The sequence below is a fragment of the Pyrenophora tritici-repentis genome, chromosome 7, assembly GCF_003171515.1.
Source record: "Pyrenophora tritici-repentis strain M4 chromosome 7, whole genome shotgun sequence".
NCBI lineage: Eukaryota > Fungi > Ascomycota > Dothideomycetes > Pleosporales > Pleosporaceae > Pyrenophora > Pyrenophora tritici-repentis.
The window spans coordinates 2,293,157-2,320,759 of NC_089396.1; the positions used below are offsets into that span (position 1 = coordinate 2,293,157).

General features: G+C 49.2%; 10 protein-coding genes across 10 annotated transcripts; 5 read left to right on the forward strand and 5 right to left on the reverse strand.

Moving 5' to 3' along the window:
* Positions 1-926: 926 nt before the first annotated feature.
* Positions 927-1,801, forward strand: PtrM4_132800 (uncharacterized protein; the record flags this gene model as incomplete). Its single annotated transcript, XM_001941280.2, has 2 exons — positions 927-1,052; positions 1,106-1,801. 2 exons carry the CDS (start codon positions 927-929, stop codon positions 1,799-1,801), a joined length of 822 nt encoding a protein of 273 aa, XP_001941315.2.
* Positions 1,802-7,285: 5,484 nt separating this feature from the next.
* PtrM4_132810 (Dimer-Tnp-hAT domain containing protein) lies at positions 7,286-9,817 on the forward strand (the record flags this gene model as incomplete). Its single annotated transcript, XM_066109095.1, has 1 exon — positions 7,286-9,817. The coding sequence occupies one exon, from the start codon at positions 7,286-7,288 to the stop codon at positions 9,815-9,817; it is 2,532 nt and encodes an 843-aa protein (XP_065961087.1).
* A 2,401-nt stretch (positions 9,818-12,218) lies between these two features.
* PtrM4_132820 (LacA, Beta-galactosidase) lies at positions 12,219-13,955 on the forward strand (the record flags this gene model as incomplete). The annotated part of the gene is made up of 2 exons (XM_001941281.1): positions 12,219-12,528; positions 12,583-13,955. 2 exons carry the CDS (start codon positions 12,219-12,221, stop codon positions 13,953-13,955), a joined length of 1,683 nt encoding a protein of 560 aa, XP_001941316.1.
* A 1,041-nt stretch (positions 13,956-14,996) lies between these two features.
* Positions 14,997-17,513, reverse strand: PtrM4_132830 (uncharacterized protein; the record flags this gene model as incomplete). The annotated part of the gene is made up of 1 exon (XM_066109096.1): positions 14,997-17,513. One exon carries the CDS (start codon positions 17,511-17,513, stop codon positions 14,997-14,999), a length of 2,517 nt encoding a protein of 838 aa, XP_065961088.1.
* Positions 17,514-17,844: 331 nt separating this feature from the next.
* PtrM4_132840 (uncharacterized protein) lies at positions 17,845-19,215 on the reverse strand (the record flags this gene model as incomplete). Its single annotated transcript, XM_066109097.1, has 1 exon — positions 17,845-19,215. One exon carries the CDS (start codon positions 19,213-19,215, stop codon positions 17,845-17,847), a length of 1,371 nt encoding a protein of 456 aa, XP_065961089.1.
* A 43-nt stretch (positions 19,216-19,258) lies between these two features.
* On the reverse strand, positions 19,259-20,125 carry PtrM4_132850 (uncharacterized protein; the record flags this gene model as incomplete). The annotated part of the gene is made up of 1 exon (XM_066109098.1): positions 19,259-20,125. The coding sequence occupies one exon, from the start codon at positions 20,123-20,125 to the stop codon at positions 19,259-19,261; it is 867 nt and encodes a 288-aa protein (XP_065961090.1).
* A 1,326-nt stretch (positions 20,126-21,451) lies between these two features.
* On the reverse strand, positions 21,452-21,706 carry PtrM4_132860 (uncharacterized protein; the record flags this gene model as incomplete). Its single annotated transcript, XM_001941286.2, has 1 exon — positions 21,452-21,706. The coding sequence occupies one exon, from the start codon at positions 21,704-21,706 to the stop codon at positions 21,452-21,454; it is 255 nt and encodes an 84-aa protein (XP_001941321.2).
* Positions 21,707-22,784: 1,078 nt separating this feature from the next.
* PtrM4_132870 (uncharacterized protein) lies at positions 22,785-23,723 on the forward strand (the record flags this gene model as incomplete). The annotated part of the gene is made up of 1 exon (XM_066109099.1): positions 22,785-23,723. One exon carries the CDS (start codon positions 22,785-22,787, stop codon positions 23,721-23,723), a length of 939 nt encoding a protein of 312 aa, XP_065961091.1.
* A 310-nt stretch (positions 23,724-24,033) lies between these two features.
* PtrM4_132880 (uncharacterized protein) lies at positions 24,034-26,208 on the forward strand (the record flags this gene model as incomplete). Its single annotated transcript, XM_066109100.1, has 4 exons — positions 24,034-24,190; positions 24,253-24,593; positions 24,648-24,851; positions 24,898-26,208. 4 exons carry the CDS (start codon positions 24,034-24,036, stop codon positions 26,206-26,208), a joined length of 2,013 nt encoding a protein of 670 aa, XP_065961092.1.
* Positions 26,209-26,526: 318 nt separating this feature from the next.
* Positions 26,527-27,603, reverse strand: PtrM4_132890 (uncharacterized protein; the record flags this gene model as incomplete). The annotated part of the gene is made up of 1 exon (XM_001941288.1): positions 26,527-27,603. One exon carries the CDS (start codon positions 27,601-27,603, stop codon positions 26,527-26,529), a length of 1,077 nt encoding a protein of 358 aa, XP_001941323.1.

Here is a 27,603-nt window from a genome sequence, read left to right on the forward strand (position 1 = left end):
CGAGACACGTCAAAACTACATTAATAGCGTCGGCTAGCATACTATAAGAGATGGCTCCAGGTTTTGCAACAAGAGAACTATCGCTATCACTCGGATCTTCTCGCTGTCCTACAACAACAGTGAACGCAAATTCTTGGTTTCATTCTCACGCTGATACTTGAGTTGTGTCTGAAATAGTTTGCAACAAGCCATGCAGGGACATCAAGCAATATAATCGCGTTGTTCCTGGACGTGCTTAGGAAGTACTTTTGTACCTACCTCTCCACTGTTATAGTACCTGCATATGTAATAGCAGAGTCGCTCTCCAAGGGAATCGAGTAACTGATGTTACCGCGGGTGTGGGGAAAGACTTGTCTCGCGGTCCGTATTAAAGCGCCCGGCACTGCAATGCAAAAACAGACGCCTCGAAACAAAGTGCCATTGGGTACCAGATCTAAGGTTTGCATATGAGAGGGATCAGGATCATGCACGGCATCACGGTACATCTGATGAGTTCGTTGCTTGACCCTCCGCGATTGGCTTGACACTAGAGAACGATTCCCACAATCAATCCTCTTGCCCCACAAGTCCACTTCAACTCGAGAGGTTCAGCAAGCGCAGGAACTCATCTTTGTCCTCGCGCCGAACCTAGTTTCATGTGGCATGCGCCGCTATCACAGCAACCGCGCCGCACGCGCAACCCCTGTCGCATGATCGTAGCCGACGAACCACAAAAGAACTCCAGGCGCCACCACGGCAGATCACCCAACGGCGAGATTGACGAACCCAAAAACACAGTCACCCAAGGCACAATTGGTCCAGACCCTGGATTATTGCGAGTGCGGCGTAGTGTATGCGATGGTGACAAAGGAACGGCTGGGCATGATAAGTACCTAGGTACTTCTTGCTTGTAGTACACAATGAAATTTCACAACTGCATCGCCAACATGCTTAACATACTACTTGCGTCGCTGCCAGTGCTGGCCCAAGCTACATATATCGACCCATCACTACTACAACAAAGGCCGCTGTTGGACTCTAAGCCAGCCTCTGCACGTGTCATCCCACTTACAGTACGCCACTGCTACCCATAACAACCCATGCTTCCCAGCTAACCATGAAACAGCTGAACAAGAACCTCCATTACAAATTCCCTGACACACCCCTACTCCCAAGTCGCACCCACCTTGAACATCTCCAAAACCCCTCCATCATCCACGCCACAGGCAATGATCACTCTACTATAACCATCAATATCCCACTCGATGCATCCATACCTGGATCCGTCACATTTAACAACCCCGTATCAAAACCATGGCCACAGTCTACAAGCCACTTTGTCTGGTTCGAGCAAGATGAGTGGAACACGCTGGGCGATCACATACCCCTCCTGGACATTGGAGCTCGAAGAGGCGGCATGATTAGCACGGAAGCAGAGTCAGCGAGACTAGATCTAAGTAGGCCGTATATCCATGTGCCAAAGGGTCTCTGGGACGTCCTTGTGTTGGCTACAAAACCTGAAGAGAGCGGACGACATGGCGAGGAGTTGATGGTGGATTGCGCGACACAGAGTATCTTCCCCGATCTAGTGTTTGGACTTGATGGCGAGAAGGAGATGCGGGAAAAAGACGAGGAAGTGGTGGATGAGTTGATTGTCACACCGGCGCAGTATGTTCTCCAGACTGAAGAGGGGAGGTGCGTGCTTCTAGTTAGGAGTGCGGAATTTTCCTATGATCAAGGCGTGGTACTTGGTTGGGCTGCTATGAGAGGCAGGGGTGTGGTGTTGGATTGGCCGGGACGGAAGATTGGATTTGCGCTTTAAGATGGTATATTTGTATACCATTGCGGCTTTTAGTACTTCCTGCGGACTGTCATCACATGCTGCAATGAATATTGTAGACTGTATACTGGTAGTTTGATTAGGATGTCTTTCCTCTTTCTACACTCTAAGAGTAGACTGTACATGTATATACCCAGAAATCGAGGCAATGCGGAAGCAAAACAAAGATATGTAGAAGTTCCCAGAATGGCGCCACCACCCAAACATGCGGAAGAAAAGGCGTAGTAAGCTTATCCGACATTTAAGTTAGCCTACCAAAAATCAACAAAAAAAGAAGAGAGTAACAACGTCCCAGGGTATCTGGAACACCGAAACTCTAGCCATAACCATGACGGTGCATAGTTGTACCAACCAGAATGCATCGATGTATATGGTTCGGACGAACACTTATGTAGGATGCGACGGGAAAGCAGTCATCTCGATACCAAAAGAAGTTTCCGAACTAGACATCTCTTCCGCCCATCGTTGCCGTTCTACAGCTATGTCGTCCACTAATTCCCGGTAATGATCGCTGAACCAGGTCAGATTGTCGGCATCGATTGGAACCGGGTGTCGAATGGGTGTATGTCGTCTTCGAGGGTGTAGAAAAGGGATGCGAAGCAAGCAGGCCCAGAGATGACCTGGCGTGGAGATGTTAGATGGGCTTCAGAAGTTTTAGGAAGATAGGTAGGCAGCAGCGGCCGCCGAAGAGATAAGTGGGGTTCATTCATATAAGGCTAGTCAGTGTCACAGCACTAGTCAGAATGTAGCCTCAGCCCAGGTGGGCTTGGTTTTGCGCAGCCAGTGATTGGTATCAGAAAGTACTGGTACGTACTTGCCCGTGTCCGCTTGTTGATTGGTCGACTCATATATGCTCTCAGTTCCTTCTGCCCATCATCATCATCTCCAGAAGGGAATCGTAACGGACCTTGCATATTTGGAAGCAGCTGTGAGAGTATATCCCATAACTTGTATATAGCGACAAGCGCCCCGGGAATTGCGATGAATAATGCGGCCAGTGCAATAGCCGTGTCTGGCTTCAGGACGTTGTTGGAGGCGGGATTGTTGTATATAGGTGCCATGGTAATTGGGAAGAATGATATTTTGGAAGTAGGCGAGATAATTGCGAAGCCTCAGAAAGATACAATGATTTCGGTAGTATGGGTAGAACGAATTGTTGTGTTTGCATTCCAAGGTTGGTGGGAACGTTGAGGATGAGGGAGATGATTGTTCCACTCGAACTTAGGATTAAGGCATTCAACTGAGGCTGCCTCTGGGCAATGGCAAGCCTATACGGAGGTGCCTGTCAAAAGTTTGGGCCCCCCCCCCTTGTCAGAGGGCTATAAACACTATTCCAAATTCGGTAGTTGCTCCGATTGTACGCGGCCTCTGCTCACATCACAAAGCGATCACTTTTGACAAACTACCTAACGCTTTTTATTAAATCTAAGCCTTATAATAAATTACAGTGCTGCGACTCGTGCTCTTGTTATTTCTCTTAAAGCAACAGGTAAAGGCAACGGCAAGATAACCGACTTAACAAGTATAGAGAAGCGTACGCTTAACAAGATATACGCCTAAGCGATTAAGCGTAGATTTAATCTAGCGGAACGTCCAGTTAACCTTCAGGACGAGCATGTAAAAGATGCACCTCGATCTAGCCGTCCGTCAAAGCAGACTGCGGATACGTCTTCTGCTGTAGTGCTTACAGTACGCCGTAATCGCTATAGAAGGGAGAAATTATGTACTAACATTGCTGGTATACTTAGAGAGAAAGGGATTGAAGTCTTAGCAAGCACTATTTATCTTATTCTTAAGAAAGCTAGGTTTAGAAAGACGAAACCGACAAGGAAGCCTAGGTTAACAAAGCAGATACGGGACGATCGACTTAAGTAGTGTTTAGAGCATAGAGACTAGACTCTTAAAGACTAGAAGAATGTAGTTTAGTTAGACGAAACGAGTGTGGTTGTTGACACGGCAAAGGTGTCGAATACTAGCAGTCGTTGCAACGAACAAAGTGTATAGTATTTGATTAGTAGTGAGCAAGAGCTGGATGGAGAGATCTCCATATGTACGGTTGCGAGCTAAGCGGGAAGCTTGGTCTAACTAGTGGTCCAAGCTTCCGGCCCGGAAAAACTCGCCGGGCTGGCTGTACGCGCATGTTCCGACAGTGGTATTACTCTATCAACGAGGTGGCTATCGTGTGTGGCGTAAGGCTAATAAAGCTTTTATACGAAGCTGTATTCGAGAGCGTTAGAAAGGCTATTCTAAGTTTATGTTCTAGGCTTATTTCTCCTATAATAAGAAGGGGCTATGCTATTGCTAGATGCCTAAGACAATGAAAGACAAAGAAAAGGCTAATAAAGAGATAGAGGAGATGAATAAGAGCTTCAAGCCGCTAATAAAAGAGCAATAGGAGCTTAATAATAGTATGCGTTGACTTAATCTACGAGCAATACCTAGCCGAAAGCCTTAGTAGCGATAGAATTAGAAGAATAGCAAGCTAGCTTGTAGTAGAGGTTTTAGCATTAATTAGTATCGCTATTAAAAAACAATTCTTTAACTAAAGCTACTGCCCTTTGCGCAGCAGTATAAAAGCACTCAGCTAGGAACAATTGTACAGGAAGACAAAGCTCTATCACATAAGCACCACGCTTAGTAGCTAATATATAATCTACACAGTATTACGAAGCTTCTTTAGCTAGGTAATTCGCTAGACTTAAACACAATTAAGCCATGCTAGCCATAGATGAAGAGAAGAACCTGTAAGGGGCTAGACCCCAGCGGCTGTATCGATGACGATACACAGATGACTGATCAAGAGATGCCTTGTAACAGAGTGGATTTGACAAAGAGCTACAAAAGGATGCTAGCTGTACATAAATACAGGAGCGGACCGAAGATGGGCCGAAGTAGAATTAGATGGATGATGACAGAAACCTATAGATGTATCTCGAAGGAATCGCATGACGACAGCTACGCACACAGCGTAGCGCATGTAATAGGCTCAGCCTGTTACAGAACCACGAGGAAGGGCGCGCCAAAGAGCAGAGCAGAAGCTATTCAGGCATAGGAGCAGTGTTAGAAGGAGTTGCCTTAGGAAAAGATTCAGGCGTTAATTGAGCGTATCCCTATACACATACAAAAGATAATTAAGCTTAAGGGCGGTAATAAGTACAAAGAGGGTAGAGGCGCTGGTCGATTCCGTACTGCTGCTGCTCTATTAGCTGATCCTGAATGGGAGGATCTTTAGTAAAGCTTTAAGTAGTCACAGGTGATAATATTGAGCTTTGCACTGTGTTGCCTACTAAGGTGCTCGGACAAGTGACCTAATTTGGCATAGTGGGTTATGACTCTCTGACATGGGAGGGGCCCAAACTTTTGACAGGCACCTCCGTACTTGGCTTAGGAACCCAACATGCATATGCGCGTTAGATTGTGGCTGAAAGTCGACCAATCGGCGCCAATCCCCATGCTCCAGCCACAATGTAAGGGGTATTTGAATAGGCACTGAGATATGGGTATAGAATTGTATTAAGACGAATCCTTAAGGAGTAATCAAAGCTCCGTAAGGGATAATATACTCCTAAGGCACGTCATCGTGGCTAGTGTGGACCGACAGTGCTCCGACAGGTTGTAAGGGGCTACGCTCAGGGAGCAATCGCACAGGTATACTAGAGTTGTATTCGATAGGGAAGAGAACTACTGTGAACGGTCTGTAGGTACTGTATTCCAGCTACCTAGTCCAGATGCTATTTACAGTCGAGATGAAGAGAAGAAGAAGAAAGTGGGCGGCCATCCAGCTTTTGTTTGGGTTGACGCACGGTCCGCGTGCTGCTGAGGCAAGGTGAGGGACAGAAGGGAAGGAAGCGACTAGGCCAGCAGCCTAGTCATGTGACCTCGGGCTCAGCCCGTTACAACTACAAGCTATCTCGTGCTGAAGGTTATTCGGGGAGCGGCTCAGAATAACCTTCTGCCTATAGACTGTGCGGATGGTCTAAGCGTCGTTCGGACCGAGATTGTCGGCCATAGGGCTTATCCCTTGGCTCCTCCTTAGGCAACCAGGCAGCCACCCATTTACCCGCTAGTACCTTTACGGCCTAGCTCCTTCACTCCCTCTTCCCACTGCATATATAGACCTCTTTCCGATAGCTCTAATACGACATGATTCTCCCCAACCTTGACGCTTGACAGAGATATCATTGAGGATTCACCAACTAGGCTCTAGACCATCACAATACCCCCCTCCTCCCCTCCCTTAGTGTCACGAGAGGCAACGAGCAGTAATCTCAGAACTTATGAAGAAGTTTGATTTGTGTGCTACGTACAGTACTCAAGTGTAAATACAAGACGTTGCGTGAAGAAAAGAAGTGGAGAGTTCCACCAGAGAAAGATATATAGCGGAAGGAAGCTTGTGTGACGTCATACAGATGTCGGGGCAGTAGCATACTGTCGAGGATAGTACATTGCGCTGTTGCGATAGGAGCGTACGGGTTAAGAGCAGGAGCGCATGGGTCAGAGGCAGGAGTGTCAAGGGGACCACGGTGGTTACCGTGACACTTAGGGGGTGTCTCGGCGGAACCTTTCTAGTAAGTGCCTATCTTCGTTCTAAAAGTCTCTCGTGTAGGTCTCCTAGCGATCTAAAGCTGCTGTGTCACCTAGGGCATCTGCTAGTTCAAGTGTTGGTTAGTAGTATCCTTTCTACTTTACTTTAAGGTATAGCTTCTAACCCTATCCTTTGCGTTTACGCTGCTCGCTTAGAATCTCCTCTATAGCCTATTTATCCTCGCCGTTAACTTATAGCGGCTGTAAGGGGCTACGCTCAGGGAGCTATCGCACAGGTATACTAGAGTTGTATTCGATGCGGAAGAGAACTACAAGCTATCTCGTGCTAAAGGTTATTCGGAGAGTGTAAGGAGTGTTCGAACAGGCACTGAGATGTAGGTATAGGCTTGTATTAAGACGAATCCTTGAGGAGCAATCAAGGATTCAGTGAGATGCTATATACGACTATGGCACGTGACTGTGGCTGGCTCGGGCCGATGGGTCTCAGAAGGGCATACTTGTCAACGAGCGAGCCGGCTCGCTCAGCTCGCTCGGCTTGGACGTTTTGACCAAGCCGAATGAGCTGAGCGCGCAGTGCGCGCTTGCAAGCCGAGCGAGCTTAGGGATAGGCGCTCGCTCAGTCAGCTTGCTTAGCTTGGTTGGATGGGGCGGTTGGAAACTTGGGGCTGAAGGACTTGGTGGAGGGGCAATCTCACGATGATTTTTAGGTGTAGTGCGTAAGTTCGAAACCTAGTTATAACCTAAAATACACTCTTTTTTGCTATATTTCTAGCAAATAAGCTACTAAATTTCCGGCTAACGGCCTGGCAACAATATTCTCCTTCTGCGACACTTCACTTACTACTTATCACCCACCACACTCACCTATACTCCATCAACGCGTCTCTATTTGCAGCTATTATCTACCTCGCCGTTGCTATAATGCCAGCAAAAAGAACACGCGTTAATGCTCTAGAAATCGCGACAACTTCGAAGCGCCCTAGAGTCGCAGCGCGTCATCGCGGGACTGCCAGCCAACCTGTGCTAGTCGATACTCGGCCATTCTCACCATCTCCACCTCCTCCACCGCTGTCGCCGCGTCAAGCTCTCGTCGCCGCGCCACAAGCACCAAATTTTGAAGCGACCCTCCGAGAGTCGCGCGCCGAAGAGACAATCATCCCACCACCTGAGGGCAGCGAGCATGCCACTGTTGCAGCTTCAGGAGCAGCTAGCGAGGCTGTCGACGAGGGTTTCGTATGGGTAGAGGACAAATACGACGGCTTTAATTGGAGTCGCTACCCAAAGCACTGCAAGCCGCCCACATCACTTTCGAACCGAGCAAGCTGGGTATACAGCCATGGCTATCGCATCGCCTTGCGCAGCAACGTCGCAAAAGTCACGTGGATCTGCCACTATTGCTATAAGCACAAGTTCACTACTGTTGGCCGTGGCATACATGACGTCTCGCAGTCTCCATCAGCGCCAGCACGTCATCTCGGAGAAGACAAGAAAGGTCATGGCTTGAAGCCTCCAAGTAAGCGCACTACCGTCGCTCCTCGGAAAGAAACTCTCCTCGAACGCGCCCTTCAGAAGGGCTGCTCTCAGGCTGTTGCCAACGAGCTTACCAACTTCAATATACAAGAGTTTAGGCTTGCGGCCGTCACCTGGCTCGTCGAAAACAACCTCCCACTCTCACAATTCGAATCATCGTCTTTTCGCAATATGATACAATTAGCTAGCGTAGAGGCAGAACGAGCCCTGTGGGCATCTTATAACAGCGTCTCACGATACGTTATACGCCTGTACAACTACCTGTTACTAAAGGTTGTCGCAAGCCTTTCAGAATCAATGAGCAAAGTCCATATAAGCTTTGACGGATGGACGACAAAAGGTGGCAAGCGCGGTTACTTAGGTATCGTCGCCCACTACGTTGATAGCTCTGGCGAGCTCAGGGACTTGCCTATTGCGCTCCCACAACTGACAGGTGCCCACACCGGCGAGGCTATGGCTGAGGTCGTGATGGCAATATTCAAGCAGTTCGAAATCACTGTGGGCAAGCTCGGTTACTTCGTCCTCGACAACGCACATAACAACAACACCACGATCAACACTCTCGCCTTGCAGATGGGCTTCAGCGCTACTGAGCGTCGCCTTCGCTGCGGTCCTCATACGCTTAATCTCATTGGCCAGATGCTACTCTGGGGTGAGGAGAAAGAGTCCTACGACAACGAGGAGACTGAGCGCGTGAACGAAGCTGAGAACATGGCTACTTGGCGAGGCGATGGACCATTAGGAGTGCTTCTCGCGGTTATCAACTACATCAAAACACCACAACAGTACGCTCTTTTTGAGAAGTATCAGAAGCTCGCTATTAGGGACCAGCCTGTCAACGCGCCAACAGAACAGCACAAAATCAAGGAGCCCGTCAAGCCAGTTGTTACTCGCTGGAACTCTTACGTTTCGTGTTTTGAGCGCGCTGTTGAGTTGCAATTAGCGGTTAATGGGTACGCCAACTACCATATTCAGAAGATTGAAACTGAAGACGCGTACGCCCGAAGTCGTAACAACAAGCTGCCTGCAGCGCCGGATTGGATGAGGTCTGATGGGATCAATGCCCATGACTGGCAGGTGATTGCTGAGTATATTGATGTGCTCAGGCCACTGAAACAAGCTACAAAACGGCTTGAAGGCCGCGGCAAAAGCGGTGCTTTTGGAGCAATCGCTGAGGTTATTCCAGTATTTGAATACTTACTTGGAGTCTATGAGGACCGCTTGCAAAGCTATGAAGACGTCATTCACGATGAGCATACAGAGTCACCCGAAGACCACCTTGCTATCAACCTCCGCGCTGCCCTAGTTAAAGCCCGCGAGTACTACAACAAGCTCGACCTCTCGCCAGCTTACTATGCTGCTACAATCCTTCATCCTCGCTACAAAAGCTACCTTGACGCAGCGTGGGCGGATAAGCCTGATTGGCTAGAGAGCAGCAACCGCAAGTTTCAACATTTGTGGGCGGAGTACAAAAGCTTACCGAAGCCGCGCTTACGCCCCAAAGTCAGGCACAATGATATAGACGACGCTATCAACAGCTTTATTGAGCCTGCAGGGCTTACGGAGAACGAGGAGGATGAATATGAGGCTTGGAAACGCAGCGAACCGATCGCTAGCGAGGGCGTCGACCCTATAAAATACTGGGTAGGACTCCGCGATCGCTACCCCAGCCTTAGCAAATTTGCTATCGACATGCTATCAATCCCAGGCTCAAGCTGTGAGTGTGAGCGCTTATTCAGCGAGCTGGGTGACCTCCTCGAGCCCCGTCGGCGCAGCATTTCTCCGCAACTTCTAGCAGCAATACAGTGCGATCGACGATGGATAAGAGCTGGATTTGGCAGTGGTGAGGTGCCTGTAAAGGAGGCTATCAGCGATGAGGAGATGGACGCGAAATACGGTGTACATAAGTGGGATATTAACTGAGAAACTCAACACCAAGGTTTCTATATAACTTTCCTAATCGGGACTGAGCCCATCAAGCCGAGCGAGCTGACAGCCCTGTTTCAGCCAATCCGAGCGAGCCGAGCGAGCTGCTGGCCTCCGCTCAATTGGCTGAGCAAGCCAATTGGCTGAGCTCGCTCAGCTTGCTCATTGACATCTGTGCAGAAGGGGTCCCTGAGGCCTACCGAAGTATGACCCAGCTGGAGTATCGTGACACTAGCTATCTTATAATAGCTTATGCCTACTTGTTGTCTAAGGGCCTCTCGTGCCTTTAAATAACACTAATTCTGTATAGCGGGTTAACCTACTCGCACGTTAAAGTAGCGGTTAAGAGGATTAACACGCGATAAGTAGACAAAGTCTTATAGCAAGGCTCTACTAATTAGAATTTGTTGCAAGTACAAGCTTAGGAATAATCGGGATGAAGATCATTGTTTTACTATCTATGAGATGAGAGCTCGTTATATGCGAGCTCTGCTGTGTACTAGTCTACAAAGGGAAGGTGCAAGCTCGGTGTCGGAGCTCCGTCACCGTGCAAGTATGAAATGGAGCTTTGCTGCGACAGAATTAAATATAAAGTGTAAGGGGCTACGCTTAGGGAGCAATCGCACAGGTATACTAGAGTTGTATTCGATAGGGAAGAGAATTATAAGCTATCTCGTGCTGAAGGTTATTCGGGGAGCGGCTCAGAATAACCTTCTACCTATGGACCACAGTCCGCAACAATCAATTAAGTGGGTCCTAGAAGGTTCAGATTGGATTGATTGATTACCGCTTTAAGCCTAGTAGTTACCTATAGGAGTTTAAGCCCTACCTAGATAGGTAAGTGGGTCTAGGAGAGTGACCGGATTGAATTGATTGTTGCGGAGTCTACTATGGACTATGCGGATGGTCTAAGCGTCGTTCGGACTGAGATATCATCGAGGATTCACCAACTGGGCTCTAGCCCATCACACAGGTCCCCGGTGGCTGGCCCACCTGTGGCTGAACCCTGTGGCTGTGGAACATCGTGACACACAAAGTTGACCGAGCTATTACATGACTACAAATAATATAAGTTTTCGCCTACTCTTATACTTTAGTCCCTAGATCCGATTATATGAAACTTTGTAGCAAAGTCATAAGTTGACGTAAGATAAGTATGCCATCCGTGTGGTACCTAGGCCACTGGCTGAAAGCGACGAGTCTTGCGCAGTGATTGAGTACCTAACTACCTACCTACACTCGGTCGCGTCTGCTGCTTTACCACAACTTTAGCAAATTGTTTCGCCGTAACCATTGGTCCTAGACATGTACATCCTGGCTCTCGATGTAGAAGAACAGACCTCAGAAACCCCGACATCGTAGCTGGGATTGCCTCTTCATATCTAGGTACCCAGCTCATTTCATCTCTTCCCACCGGGTCATTGAGGAGATGTATGAACCCTTAGAGAAATATAGAATATGTAGAGCTCCACGTCTGAAACGTATTTTAAAGATCAGTATGGCCGAAAGTGTAACGAGGTGAGGAGAGGAGGAGGACTGCGTTGCATTGTGTAGCTATGAAGGAGGGCAGCTATCTATATATGTGTGTGATAAGAAAGTGTAGTAGCGATAGCCGTACCCAACTCTCACCTAAATTAGTCTTCGCAAGGCCCAAACCGTTACAGAAAGAGAGGTACTAGGTATTGGTGCTTGTGGTCTTTTGCCGTAGGAAGGAGTCAGGATTCTGACTAGTCGGTAAAAGAACGAAAAAGATTTCGACAACGGTGCAGATGCGAGAAACGCTCTTACTTTGGCTGCGAGATAGACCATCGTACTTATCTGAGGTTGATGCGGGTCGGAAGATGGAAGAAAGTGCTTGAGGTAACAAACAGTAAGCCGACGCGGGATGCCCAATTCGGTAAGAACCACAGGGCTAACGCAAACTGACTTAGTACCCAGGATGAGCCGAGGTGGCTCCTTTACCACCTGGACATCTCCTACATACAGTACATGTTCACAGTCTACTCATTGTGTGTGTTGATCAGGACTAGACTGCACAGATTAGTTCGGATTTTGGAACGGAAGATTCATAGACCTCAGCGGCGGCGCTCCCCGCATCTGTAATATGGCGTCAGAATTGCTTAACCGTGTCTGCTCGTAGAATTGGCGAGACTCGAGGGTCAAGCCGTCGGCTGAACATTAGCACCGGCAGATGTCATGTACCTCCGTGATGTCCGGCGTATGTAGAGTACCCCGCGAAAGATCACCTATCGGACCGCGTCAGACATGACCAACAGATGCCCACGTGCTGTCAGAGGTTGACGTTTACAAGCGACGAAAATCATCGGCCAACCATCTGGAATATTCCCATATACATCCCTCTCGCTTTTTTATCACTCTGCGTCGTGTACAGCTCATCATGGTCTCTACGGACATTCCCCATCTTCGACAGTATGGAACAACCAAGCAGCTCATCGTTAATGGCAAACCATACCTCATGCTGGGCGGAGAGCTACAAAACTCATCGCTCTCATCTGCTGAGTACATGAGCGAAGTTTGGCCAAAGATGGTAGCAACAAAGGTTAACACTCTTCTTGGCTCCGTTAGCTGGGAGATGATTGAGCCTGAGGAAGACCGTTTTGACTTCGAAGAGCTGGATAAAGTCATTCTGGGTGCTCGCGAACATGGCTTGCATCTGATTCTATTGTGGTTCGGTTCTTACAAGAATGGTATGCAATAGCCCTGAACTTGACTGGATATTACGCTGACATAGATACCCTTAGGTAGATCTACATACGCTCCATCATGGGTCAAAACTAACCTAAAACGCTTTCCTCGTGCCGAGCTCAGAAAGGCTGGAGGTGTAGTCGAAGTTGCAGACGTCTTGTCTATGTTTCATGGAGAGAGCGTGGAAGCGGACGCCAAAGCGTTCCGAAAGCTACTCGTACACCTGAAAGAAGTCGACGAGAAACATAGCACTGTTCTGATGGTTCAGGTCGAGAACGAAGTCGGTCTTTTGTTCGACAGTCGAGACGGGAGCGCGCAAGCCAACAAGGTATTCACGGAACCTGTACCTAGTGACCTCCTTGAGTTCTTGAGCAAAGACTACGACACACTTCACACGGATCTTAAGAATAATCTGAAAACATTTGTTGCTCGGTCGAAACCACAGTCTGGTACATGGGAAGAAGTTTTCGGATCAAGTAATAAGACGGAAGAACTCTTCATGGCTTACCACTACGCACACTACGTCAATCGTGTAGCAGCAGCTGGCAAGGCCGAATATCCTCTCCCGCTATATACCAATGTGTGGCAGAATTACGTCGGAGAAGATGCTGACAACGACGAGGATACGCCTGTAGTAGTTGGAGGAGGTGGAGAACCAGGCGACTACCCTTCCGGAGGCGCAACAACCAATGTTCTTGATATCTGGCTGCGTTTTGCGCCTGACATCGACTTTATCGCACCAGATGTTTATCTGAATGAATATACGACCCTGTGCGATAAGTACCGACATCGCGATAACATACTCTTCATTCCGGAACAGCGAAGAGACGAATACGGTGCACGGCGAATCTGGATCGCGTACGGAACATTTCAAGCTTTGCTAGCCAGTCCATTTGGCATTGATACCCTGGAGCCAGAGACCAATCCTTTCACCAAGCACTATGGGCTACTAGCAAAGGTTTCTCAGCTCGTCTTGGAGGCACAGCAGAACCCTGGATCCTCTGTTGGGTTCTGTTTCGATGAACTCGTCGGCAGCAAAGACCCTTCGAAACCCATCAAGAAGCGTTTTGGTGACTGGGATCTCACTATTGAGCGGTCCTTCGTTTTTGGAAAGCCAGGCACAGGCAGCGGCATGGTCATTCATCGTGGCGGGGCGCGCTTCCTGCTCATTGGCTGGGGCTTTCAGGTCACAGGTCGATCGACAAAGGCTGATACGAAGTTTAACGGCATTCTCAAGAATGAAGAAAAGGTTGTGGAGGATATGTCGACAGGCAAACTACGAACACTGAGAACGTTGGGTGGCGATGAAACAAGGAGCGGAGCCAGCGCAGTGATGCCTAACGAGGATCCTGATTACGGTGGCTTTCCTATCGCTATAACCATCCCGGCGAAGACGGGTATTGCAGAAGTGGAGTTCTACTCTTTCTGAGAACCTGTCGAGTAGTCAAGAATAAGACAAGCTTAGGTATTTAGTCGTGAAAGGCCAGCGCAATAATTGTACATAGGGTAGAGAATCAGCTGTGATAACGATGCGAAGGTTACATCATCCTACATCAATGTATACGGTATACACAAGGCCAGCACACTTGCAGAGTTGTTTGCCTTGTTTTTTTTTGCTTGCCCCCCGAACCCTGCTGGCTGTGCCGTAACACAGCTTTTCCTCGCGCCCATAACTTCTGCGCTTCCCCCATCATTAACTCATCAATATCTTACCACATCAATCCGAAAATCTTACTCAAACTCACTAAGATGAGCACATTCAACTTTCTCGCGCTTCCAAAGGAGTTACGCTTCGAAATATACTCCTACCTACTGGCAACCCCCACACGCCGCAAAATTAACCATGCTGGCCTTCGCCAGAGTTGTCGCCTCATACAACAAGAGGTAGATCGAGTGTTTTGGAAACCTCACATACGCGAGTTCGAAAAGGAAGGTCAACAACTCCCGCTCAGATTAAGCGCTTTGAGTATGCGAACTCTAGAGATGAGAATCCGACCCGAATATTCGCTGTCCCTGCAAGACCTTCGCTCCCTCCACCTGAGGCTCTTTGAGTTCCTCTGGATCCTGCAAATCGACATTATATACGAACCTTGTCGGCAACAAGGCATTGACGAAATGGTCATCCTCTCAATCTCTCGGTCTGTCACCAAACATCTACAAAGCTTTCCCTCAAAAGCCGTCTCGGATTATTACATAGGCCGCCCTGAATTGATACTGTTGGTAGGCCTTGTACGATCGTACGGGTGAATAACAACAACGAGGTTCTTCTGGTGACTGGTATTGGTATTGATCTTCTACGAACATAGCTGCTACGAAGGTACACCTAAGCTCTGCGCAAGGTGGGCCGAAGTCGGGCCGAAGTGTCAAGCAGCCGACGTCTCTACCGATACTCACGATTCGACATTGGAAGTCTTTTCTTTCTGGATAGCTAGTAACTCTGCTTGTATCGGTAGTGACAGTGTGTGTAGCATCAAACATCAAAGCTTGTCGGCCTCTGCACCCATCCATCTACTCGGACTGTCAGCTTGTTGCCGTCAATAAAGCGTTCAAGAGCGCGGTTTGGCGATGCCTTCGTGAAGGCGTCAGCAGGATTATCGTCACCATTGATCCAGCGGATCTCAGTGATCTCGCGACGCTCATATGATTGACGCAGCGCCATGATGTCGATCATAAGACGCTTCTCCTTCGTTGTTCCAAGCTTAACGAGGCACTCGTACAAGGAGTACGAGTCTGTACAGACAACCAAGGGAACCTCAGGTATTCTAAGTCGTTCTGTGACTATTCTTAAGGTAGTGGCAATAGCGATGCCTATATCAAAGCCGTTGACCATGCCATAAATCTCAGAGGCTAGTACGCTCCTTGTGACGCGCTTACATTTTGTAGAGCTGTAGTGGATTATGTTGCCTTGGATTGTGAAGGTGTTAGCGTCAATAGACTCGTTGACGAGCATGAGGACAAAGCCGAGCTGTGAGCTGAGGTCCTTGTTGTTGGCAAAGGAGCCGTCTACGAAGACCATCAACTTAGCCTCCGTGAGATTGACAGTGATGTAACGGAGGCCACGATCGAGGTTCTCTATCTGCCACTTCAGGCGCTTGTTGAGTGCCTTGATGTCCTCATCTGATGGTTGCTGCGCCTGAGCGGCGACGGACAGATCGAATGACGCCTCTGGTTGGCATGTTGATGCGATGTACGCTCCGCGGGCGCGCTGCTCTGTGTACTGTTGCGCGCGGTCGGGTGCCCTAACGTCCACAAGTTTGATCTTTCCTCCTTGTCCTTTCTGCCTAAGGTTCAGAATTGGTTTGCTAGCGTCGATCGTGAGTGTACATCCATTAAAATCCAATTGAATTTCTGGTGTAAGGACAGACTTTGGTTTCGATCTAAACTCTGCCTTCTGGATCTTTTTCTCTTCAAGTAACGAGAACGCGGGTGTCCCAAGCATGAGAGTGTCATCTGTTTGCATGCCAACGATGCCGAAGATGCTGGTGTCGCTGTTTGTGATTAACAGGCATGGGTCGTACGTAGATGTTGCCATGTCCAGTTCCTTGCAATGGTGCCCATGATAGGTTGTCCACCAGTGGACTCCTGCCTCTGCGATTCCATACAGTGGCTTGATCACATGGAGTAGCGTGCCCCTCGGATATCGTGGTACCAGCTCAGTAGGAAGATGTGCGAGTATCGTCCTCTTCAGGGTTGTCTGCGCCTGGGGATACGCCTGCGTGATATCACGGAGCTCTATGTTCATTCCGCGTTGTACCATCTCGGGCGCCAGCGACATGATCAGGCGCTGGCTGCATCGCTGGATGGTTGGAGATTGCGTCAAGATAGCCTCTTTGCCGTGGTCCTGGTAGCCTTGGATAACCAGGCGGGATTTCTCATAGGGCTTGGTTGTCTTTCCCTTGACCTCACGTACCAGGCGTGACTTGAAGATCCGGATCTTGCTGTGTAGCCTCTCGTCGTATTGCTCAAACTTGAAGACTCCACGACCTACGAGGTCGCTGATCTCTTGGTCATCAGATGCTTCAAAGGGTGCGCCTGGTGTTGTGATAACTCCATCGTTACGTAGCTTGATAGCTAGCTCAAGATCGTCCTGCTCCTTCTTGGTGATGTACGCGTGCCCCTTCCGCTTGTTCTTTGATCCTGGAGGGCGGCCTCTCTTGCGTGGTTGCACTGCCGGTGGTACTGCTACCGGCTCATGCGGCTCATTCAGCGCGTGTGGCGCATCGGGGTCGCTCCAAAGATGGTCCGGTCTGTAGTATGGCTTGACGACAGTAGATCTGAATGTTGTTGGACCATTGACCATATCGACAGTAACGTTGTGGCCGTCTATACTGGCGATCTTGTACGGGCCATTCCAGCCATCACTCTCTCTCCATACTAAGACTTCACTCTGGAGTGGGAGCGCGAGCATGTCTGCAGTGGCTGGTCCATTGCGGGTGTTCAAGGCGTCTGCAACTTGGCGCTCTGCAGTAAGCTTGCGCAGGGCTTTCGTCGCCTTTTGAATAGCCTCGCTGCGCCTAACCATTGAAGGTGCCGGCGGCGACTCTGTAGTCATTCGTGGGTATGCTCCAAAGACTAGTAGAGTCGGGACTAGACCATCGGGTCCAGCGGTGTCATTGACAGCTTTCACGGCCATTTGAAGGATCGCTTCATCAGACATATCGTCTTGGAGCTCGTCATGGAGTATATCCCATGCTCGGCGAAGTGGTGCGTGGTATCTCTCAGTCTTGCCCACCGACCAGTGAGCCTCTGTAGGCACCTGCTTGCATGTAACTCCCATGATCTTTGCCTCAGCACGGAACTCTGCGCTTGCAAAGTTGGTGCCTGCATCATGTGTGATGATGTCTGGTGGTCCTTGATACGTGTCGATCCATAGCATCCGCAGTGCCTGCCATGTCTCCTTAGCTGAGATAGCGCTGAGGAATTTTGCGCCTTGGAAAGCAGTTGAAGAATCAACCACATGTAATACTGGCTTGCCGCTGAGATACATCACATCCACCAGGATCTCATAGTTGAAGTGGTGATCATCCTTCAGAGTGAATTTGAATCGGCGCGGCGCGGAGCTGTGGAGCTGGCAGTGGTGGCAGAATTTAGTGACCTCCTCTAGGGTTCTCTCTTCAAAGTCGTTATGGCCAGCGTCCTTTAAGAGTTTAACTAGTCGCGTGACAGCTGGGTGTCCAAACCGGCGATGGAGCCGTCTCAGCTCTGTCTCAGTGAGAAACACCGTTGCTCTCTCTCTCTTGTTGAGATGGAACCATGGGTGTCCCCATTTGCGTAGAACAGGGATGCGTATCTTGTCCTGAACAAGCTCATCTGTAGTGTTATTGAAGTAGACTTTTTAAGCGGTCCATATCTGCAAGGCACAGCAAGAACGGTGTAGGCGCCTCGAGCACTTCGAAGTTGATCTTCCCAATCTCTGTAGAGACCTGCACTGTTCCAATAGACGCTGTAGCCTCGCCTTTTCCGAATTTGATAGATGCTTTCCCAGCTGTAGATGTGTCTATCTTAACTGTTGGATCTTCTCGTGTGAGTGCAAGATACTGCTCTTTGCCAACTGTAGATACGTTGGCAGCGCCTGTATCCGGGAGGATACCTTGGTACAGAGATCGTGTATAGCGGTCCTCGAGCAGAAACTGCGACGCTGGTGCTGACGGCGCGCCTCGACCGTATATGTCGTCGCCAGAAATGTGATGCAAGAACGCCTGGTCTGCAAGGCATTGCTCCTTGAAGAACTGCTGCTCAAAGTATTGTTGTTCGCCAGTGCCGTCGTCATTGTCGTCATCCTGGCAGTCTTCCTCCTCTTTCCAGCCTCTCTGGTTATACTGGCTGGTGTGCTCAATTCCTTCGTACTCTGCAAGGTGTACTGAGAAGTCCTTGGGTGGTGGCGCACCTGTAAAATACAGCATAGAGAAGAACTGCGCACGGGCAGTCTTGCGCTCTTCGTCTGTGTGGTTTGTGGACCAGCATCCTTCCTTCTGGCAGACAAAGCACTTCTTCTTCCAGCGTGGCTTGAATCCACGGCTACTGTCAAAGCTTTGTTCGCCTTTTTGAAATGCGCCTCTAGTTCCGCCTCGGGACCCACCTCGGTTTCTTCCATTGCTGTTGTACCGGCGGTCTAAGTAGTACTGGTTACCTTGGTCTACCTCTGTGAAGTTGACAGAGGTAGTCATAGCGAGTGAGTTTTCAATCGAAGATCGTAGATCTCCAAATAGGACCTCGCATTCTAGAGACGGCCTGTAGAGCGCCATTGCGAACTCTTTAACGCCTCGACATGCTGTGATTACTGTGGTCCGGAGCGCATATTCTCCCATATACTGCTGCCCAAGCGCCCTCTGGCATAACTGGAGTTTGTCTAGCATAATGTCAAGGACCTCATGGAGTGTCTTGTCAGGATTCTCCCTATGGACTTTAGCAAAGGATGTCGTCGTCCAGTCTGCATAGTAGTGACTGTGGTTGACGTCCGTGTCGAAGTGGTTCTTAAGCTTCGTGTATACAGTCAAGAATGTATCTGTCCGCTGATCAACGAAGTGGAGGTAGTAGTCTTGCGCACGGCCTTCCAGGATCCGTGGAAAGACTGCATGGAATTGGTCTGGCTGGATGTCTGCGTGATAGCAGATGCTGTAGAAGATCTTCAATTTGTCGTCTAGGAGGTCGTACGGCTTCCCTGTGTATTTCTTCTCACGATCCCACATCTTTGTAAAGACATTGATTGTCTTCGGATCTAGTTTCCCATTATTAAACTCGATTGGGGAACTGCCTTGTATGGGTCTGTATCCCTGAAGGTATAATTGGAGGGACGCTCGGTCCCTTTGGGCGTTGTGGGTATGCTGGCGTGTATTCGCGGAATCTGTCAAAGTTGTTGTACGTTAAGCGAGGTTGATGACTTTGCTGTCGCTGGTCCGCCTGGTGTCGCCCGTCTGCCTGTGGTGTCTGTTCAATTGTCTCTACAAGCGGATCTGCTAGTTGTTGGCTGACCTGGGTACGGGTGCGGGTCTCGTCTTGGACATCGGTTTGTTGATCCTCTGCGTCTTGGTCTCTTGCCCTTGCAGAGGTTTGGCTCTGCGCTCGACTCGCTGTCCCTACGTTTGTAGGTTGTACCGATCCCGTAGTGTGTCGTCCTAGTAGCCTCCGCTGTTGCAGCATATACGCCGCTGACCGCTCGTCGAAGGCAGTAGATTGGAACTGATCGTCCGGCCACTTCGGACAATCCTCCTTGTGCAGTAGCTTGGCCACAGCTTCGCTTGGCGGCATGTTAACACGGCCAGTGTACACGCCCTTAAAGCGGAGGATCCGCTTTAGTTCCTTAGTATACGTTGCATGCGCGCGCATAAACATAGCTTCAGTCCAGCCTTCAAAGTCCTGACAGAACTCACCAAAGAGCTCTGCGTCTGCTGTTGGCCGGTCTGTGTAGTCTGCGATCGCACGCGCAATGTACGTTGTTGCTGCAGTTCCGTCTACCTCGTCGTCTGGGGCTTCGATCTCATCGTCCCAGATCTTTGGATCAATGTGACGCCACTCTCTTGCCTTTAGGTTTGTGGTCCCTAGCAACTCCTCTCGTGTGAGTGTACAGCCTCCATTACTGCTTGCTGTTTCGCTCGCCATTTGTTGTTGACGCGTGCCGTGCTGGCTGCGTTCGCCAGGGATACGTCGGTTGTCGTAGATTGTTGACGTGTGCCTTGCTGGCTGCGTTCGCCAGGGACTCGTCGGTAGTCGTGGGTTGTACACGGGTCAATGGCGCGACCAAGTGGGGGTCGGTGCGTGTATGGACTGCGTCTGGGAACGCTCTGATACGGCTGGAACGGTCGGTCTCAAGCCGGATGAGACGCCTGATACAGCTAACAGTGAACTTAGCACAGATAACTCCGCCGCTGATATAGGCGATCTAGGGAACGCGCGGGGTTATAGGATCTGTCTCTTCTAACCTAACTGTCTGTGACTGCCATGCAATCACTGATCAGTGTTGGTAGGCCTTGTACGATCGTACGGGTGAATAACAACAACGAGGTTCTTCTGGTGACTGGTATTGGTATTGATCTTCTACGAACATAGCTGCTACGAAGGTACACCTAAGCTCTGCGCAAGGTGGGCCGAAGTCGGGCCGAAGTGTCAAGCAGCCGACGTCTCTACCGATACTCACGATTCGACAGATACCAAATTTGAAGTGTATTAATTTCGGATGGACTCCTCCTTCATCCAGTCTTGTTTCATTTGACGCAGTCAAGCTTGGTTGGGAAGCTATCTTATCCGATGGCCACTCTGACTCCACGGGGATAGAATACTGTGTTGCTGAAGTACATGGGAACGAAACAGTGAAGGGAGACAATTATGGATAGGTTTCTGCCTGTTCGTCGGGGTTTTGTGTTGTCTTGCTTTGATGTATGGATTGGCCTGTCTTGTTGGTATCATCGAGTGGTCCTTTCTTCTTATCTTATGCTATACTTGCTTTTACGCATATATGGGGATAATAAAGCTTATCAGCTTAGCTTTATAGTATGTGGTTGTATTACTGCAGAGATATTGAGTGGCCGGTAAAAAAAGAATCGTGGAAGGCTTGGAAATGAGATCAATGTCACAGGAAGCAAACACGGATATATATCTTCCATCTACATTTCCACTTAGCGAATCGTAAGATTTTGAGTCAAATAGAGGACTGGTTTAGTACCAAGTGCAAGATTGTTATTCATTCATGTCTGTAAGCTTCCACACATTTATCTCTACGATGCCATCCGAGAATCTGCCTTGGTCTCATAATCCATCCAGCCGACCTTCTTACATGCCCCCGTACCCACCCGAGTGACTTTCTATGAGTGACTCAATGTCCGCAATCATCTGATTGCAAACATGGGTTGACAGATGTATGCTATCGCACTGATACCAGGTTAGCTCATGTTAACCTTGAGTGTGGTTTGAAGGTGCATGCCTTAAGTTCTAGGGAACTGGGCTTAGAAGGACAGCGGCGCAAGCAGCCTGGCACGTTCCATACGCAGCATTGCAAGCAAGAATACTAGCAGGAGCCGTGGCGCCCAAGGTAGCTCCCCAGGTGAAGCCAGCCGCCGAGTAACATGCCATTACCACCGCAGAACAGCCAGCTTGACAAATCCCATATCCAATCGGACCAGCCGAAGCTGAGTGAGCGAAGAAGAGCGAGGCTGTAGTCACAGCAGTCAAGGCTGGAAGCTTCATCGTAGATCTGGCTTCGCGATTGCTGATAGTTATTAGTTAAAGCCTATACATGAAATATGTCTACGCACGTACTGGTGGGTTGGTGTGAGGGTTGTGGTTGAATTGAATTTCGGGGGTTGATCTTTTGTGGGAGATAGTGGGTGCTGGAAGAATTGAAGGATTGAACTGAGGTTGTATTGTCTGAGTCTACAAACTGTATATGTAGGTGGGTGACCGTAAACAGCACTAGTCCCAGATAGGCATCGTTCCATTACAAAGGTAAGTTGCGACTGCAGGAGCAGAGCAGGAGAGACCCCAAACCGTGACATCTTTAGACAAAGGTGATGATTGTCTATAGAGCCCCGCTCCCGTGAAAATAATGTCAAGTGCAAACTGCAAACATAATAGTGCCATCAGCTTGACTGAGTGATTGCATGTCGCGACTAGACGATTCTTGGAGCTTCCTTTCCAGAAAGCCTGCCGACTCAAGTTCCAAAGACAGAGCTAACGTAATACTCACGTCTCTCACCTAGACAGTTAATAATAGAAGCTTTTTATGACCAACTGCATAGCTGGTGGTGAACCAGTACTATAGTCACTGTCTCCGCTCAGCTCTTTCTCTTGCATACATTCTTGCGCTGGGTCTTGCAAATGAACTCGTTATGATCAGGTAATGTGTCAGTTTGATCTGCTGAAGGCAGCAAATATGAACGTGTAAGAAACAGTAGTTAGATCCCACCGTGGGCTATACAACGCCATAGATACAATTGCCCCGCCTTTAAACAACGGCATTCGTAAATGATCAGCCGCTGGGCTTTTTCCATTAGATAGCGGGGTTGTGACACTTCCATCCTCGTGTAATACATGTAGAAGTCCCACGACAGCTCGCTGGGCTGGTATCTAAACTAGATAATGAGTCAGGTTATGCCGCGTCACTCCTCTTTCCTAATTTGAGTTGGGGTGACATGTGGAGCTGACCAACTAGCCAATGAAAACCAAGCCCATCAGGCAGCGACAAAAGCTGCATGACACACACGAACTTAAAAAGAGCCTTTTCCCAGACTCATCAAATCAGTACCCAGCGATACAAAGTTCGAAGATGCCTTCTTCTCAAGTCGTGCAAAGTGCATCACCATTCTTCAAATTACCTGCAGAACTCCGTATCGCAATCTATGAACTACTGGACTTTCCGCCCGTGGACAACCATCAATGCCATGGAATCATCCTCTCTTGCCAACAAGCAAAACATGAGTGTGAGGATGTCGCAATCCGTACGACAAAGGCGTGGCTGGTAGCTTTCAAGAAGGATGTTCTGCCCCAATGTCAGCCCGGGTTACGCATCCTGCTGCCCCTGGACACAAGAACGCCTACTTCAATGCACGCAAAATTCCACACTCTCAGGAATTTGACGCTTGTGTTTCCTGGTCCCTCCATCCAAGGTTGCGCTGATCAGCACCGTCAATTCTTTGAGAGGTTCCGACCCTTGAATGCGATCTTCCGCCTCTGGCTCGATAGCCTCACATTGCGTTTCCAAGGTCCCGTCGAGAACGGGTCTGGTCTGTGGGACAATATGATTACGAACACGTTCAGGCGTCTGTTTTTTGTCCTGGAAAGTGGCTTCGAATTCGCACACGACCCCAACGGCCAACACAAGGAACTGTCAGTCAACAAGTATCGCCACTTGGTGAAATACTGGCGACCCGAGCCAGCGTTAATCAGGCGATTGGTGATCTCGTGGGACCTCACTAAGGATGGGTTACGCAGCGAGGAAATGGTGGGTGTCGATGGTATTTGTCAAAAAGCCCCTACAGCGGAGTGTCACGGATTGCGATATTATCAAGCTGTTAGTGAGGATCACCTTCTGGGAGAGGAATCAAGGGAATCTGTGCGTAGATTCCGGCCCTCGGCTCATGAGTACCGGAGGGCGTTTCCAAAGAGCGAGCATAAAAAGAAATGCTTCAAGTGTGGGAGTCGCAGTTTCGATTATCGGCGCTACGCCCGGGGCCTGCCGGGCGACGGTGACGAACGCTGGCTTTGAGAGGATGCGCGAAAAGTAGCCGATAAGTCTATTGAAAATGTATGGAAATTTTAGATGCCGTGTTCTCTAATGAAAAAGCATTTCGCTTTGAACAACGCGATCTAGACAACAGCGGTGTGCACTAGATCCCAAATTAGTAAGAAGGGGCGCGTGCCAGCTGGCTTATCATGGACAGCGGAACTTTAATCACGACTACGGCTGCAGCGTTTATCTTATACGTCATGCTTAAAAGCATCCCCAGACTCCAGAAAGAAAGATATGGAGACGCGCTGCACACAGCGTTTCTTTGGATCCCTAAGACGACAAAAATATGTGTGGCATCACTTGTGCAGTTGCGTTGTGGGGTCATGGACCATTGACAAAGGAACGAGGAGCGTTGAGTAAAACCTTGGAGGAAAGTCTTGATAATATCAAGCATCGCGGACCTGATGCAAATGGACATTGGATTAGCGAGGATTGCCGTGTGGGTATGTTAACAGGGTATGGCTCGGCTTCCGAAGGTCACGTGACTAATACCTTCATCATCCAGCTCTTGGCCACAATCGACTGGCAATCGTCGACTTGAACCCGGAAGGTGAGCAACCATTTCACGATGCAGGAGGTACTATTCATGCCGTCGTCAACGGAGAGCTGTACGGGTACGAAGAAATCCGGGATCGCCTCAGTCATGAAGGCTACAAGTTCAAGAGTCAGTCTGACTCGGAAATCGCGTTGGCTCTTTACAAGAAGCATGGACTTTCATTTCTTTCACATCTGCGCGGAGAGTTCTCGTTGTGTCTCTACGACTCGCAGGCCCAAATCTTCATCGCGGCATGCGACCGATACGCCATTAAACCGATGTACTACACCATATTCGAAGGAAAAATTCTGGTGAGATAATTTCATGGTACATCTATAGCGTTTTTACTGATTGTAAAACCGCAGATCGCTTCTGAAATGAAGGCCTTCCTTCCGTTTGGTTGGCAACCGGAGTGGGACGTGCAAAGCATCAAGGACGTTGGCTGGCTTTGCGATGGCAGAACTGTCTTCCAGAATGTGTCGAAAATTCTCCCTGGTCACTATCTGATCTGTAGATCATTTGGTAGTATATCACAGGAAAAGTACTGGGACGTAGATTTCAAAGACAAGGTACGTTCTGGCCCTTTGGAGAGAAACATGCGCTTAGACCTTCCAGCGAGAAATCGAAACCAGAAGCGAAGAAGAAATGATACAAGGCGTGCGAAAACATCTTTTAGATGCAGTGCGAGATCGACTCCGCGCAGACGTGCCTATTGGTGTTTTCCTTAGCGGCGGCATCGACTCGAGCGCTATCGCAGGAATGGTCAAGCACCTAATGGAGACAGAAGGCGCGCAGCTGGGCACTGCACCTGCATCAGAAAGAATCAACTGCTTCAGTGTCAAATTCATCGGCGAAGAGCACGATGAAGAACCGATCGCGCGACGCACCGCTGAGTGGCTCGGAGTCAAGATGCACCACTGCGAGATGACAGAAGATAATTTCGCCGCCAATATCGAGAATGCAGTATGGCACAACGAAGCAGCAGTCACTGATCTAGGTACAGTCGGCAAATTCCTGCTGTCAAAGCTTACCAGCGATGAAGGCATAAAGGTCGTACTCACCGGCGAAGGATCGGACGAGCACTTTGCCGGCTACAGAGAGCTCCTCACTGACTTCGTGCGCGAACCCGATCTCGCATGGCCAGATAAAGGACTCACAGAAGATGTTCGAATATCTACATTCAACAGCCTGGAAGGCTCGGAGACGTCCGGGCCCAAGGAACTCGCGACTTCTGCTGCAGTGCGCGCCCAAGTAAACAACACTTCTTTCCTCGGCTTCACACAAACAGCTTCTCTGCGCGACCCTCTCCTCGCTCCTTGGGTCTTCCAAGAATTTGGCACGAGCGACAAGCGCCTCACAGCAGTCAACTCCATCGACGGCCGTACGCGCGAACTCATGTTGAACAAATGGCATCCACTGCACACTTCGCTATACATCTGGACGAAGTCGTCGTTGGCAAACGGACTACTGACAGTTCTGGGCGACCGCTGCGAAATGGCACACAGCGTTGAAGGCCGGCAACCCTTCCTCGACCACCGTCTTACCGAATACGCCATGGCGCTCCCACCCTCCGTGAAGCTACACTATGACCCCTCAACCAGTACATTTAGCGAGAAGTGGATCCTGAAAGAAGCTATGAAGCCTTTCATCACACCCGAGCTCTACGCGCGAAAGAAGCACCCCTTCTCCGCTCCAGTCAAGTATAAGCCTGATGGGCCAGTGCACAAGCTGTTTGAACGCCTGATAACGAAGGAGAATGTTGAGGCACTGGGGTTCCTGGAGTGGGAGAAGTGTAAGGATCTTTTGCATGATGCTATCTTTGATGGAGATAGGCCTAAGTGGAGTCAGATGATACTTGCGGGGCAATTTGTCATTCTGGGCAAGAGGTTTGGGGTGAAGAAGGCCACCCCAGAATTTGCTGGGTGAGAGGGATCGCAATTCTGAGTTAGCATGAGGGAACAAGGGAAATATTTGGGCAAAATGTAGCCACAGTAGCTTGGTTAGTATATCTGGGAGTTATTTATTCACACATCAATTTGAGAAGTTCATTTGTATGATGATGGTGCATCGATGAATTGATGGCGTGTAATCCGCAGTGTCATTCCATGTCCCCGCATCCAATCATGAATCCTCCGCTGTTTCCTAACCCTTCCATGTCGCCACTTTATCCCTTGCCATCCTCCCGTTCCCAAACTTATACTCGATCCATCTCGCCAGATGTCCGCCAACCCGAAGAACCAATGATTACAAAATTGTGACGATAGATCCTCCGAGAGCCGTCGACTTTTTTCTCTGTTTTTCGATGCTGTTGTAGAATCGAATTGCCTTATTTCTAAACCTCTCCGTCGTTTCCTTGCCATCGCTGATTTGTAGCGTCGTAGAATTTATAGTCGTTTTGGAGAACTCAAGGCTGTGCTGATGTCCGTGAGAGTCACAGGCGGTCAACACATCGAACTCCAAACTCGACATTGCTCGCCCTTGTTCGAAAAGGTTGGGTATGGCGATAATCCAGGCTCCACAATTTATGGCTTTGTGACAAAAGAAGTAACTGTATGGTGTGCCTGGAGTTGCGTTCGCAATCTGGAGTTTCTGCCCCATGACCATGAGCGCTTTGGGTGATGTATTCGCTTCGGGAGCTTGCCCAGTAGCTGTCTCAGGAGCCCTCCATGTTATGATGGTTTCGCGAACGCGCATGATGGGCTTATCTTTGCGAATAGAGTGCGTGATGGGCTTGTCATTGCGAGGAGAGCGCAGTAATTGATGGAGCAGTTCCGAAACGACTGATGTCCAATCCAATCGTAAGTGTGGATGATTTGTGTAATAGTTCAAATCTATAAAGGGTAGATCGATGTGAATGTGTAGTACATTGATGTTGAGACCGAAAAGCATTTCGTGGAGTGCCAAAATGAAGCGAGAAACTTCAAGTTTGTGTGACCCCGCATTCATCGTGACGCTGATGTCCATAACACTGTCGGTGGGGACAGGTCTGATCTCGATCTCCTGGGGCAGCTGGACTTGAACTTGTCCATCGCTTTCTTTTGCGATCTGCTTCTGGTAGTTGAGGAGATGGTTGCGGAGTTGGACGCTGGCTGCTTGGTCCATCTCGTTTTTGAACTGCCGGCATGAGAGATACATGCCTGCGCAGCTTTTTGCGCCCGGGAATGGTGGCAAAGTGAGGTAGTCAAAGATACAGCGGCGAACATCATAGTTCAGGTGTTCGAAGAAGGGGTTTTGACGGGTAGTTGTTCGCATCCGTTTGCGTGCCCGCATTTCTTCTGCGTGCCTTGTGTGGCGCACAGGTGGGCAACTTCGCTTGACCAT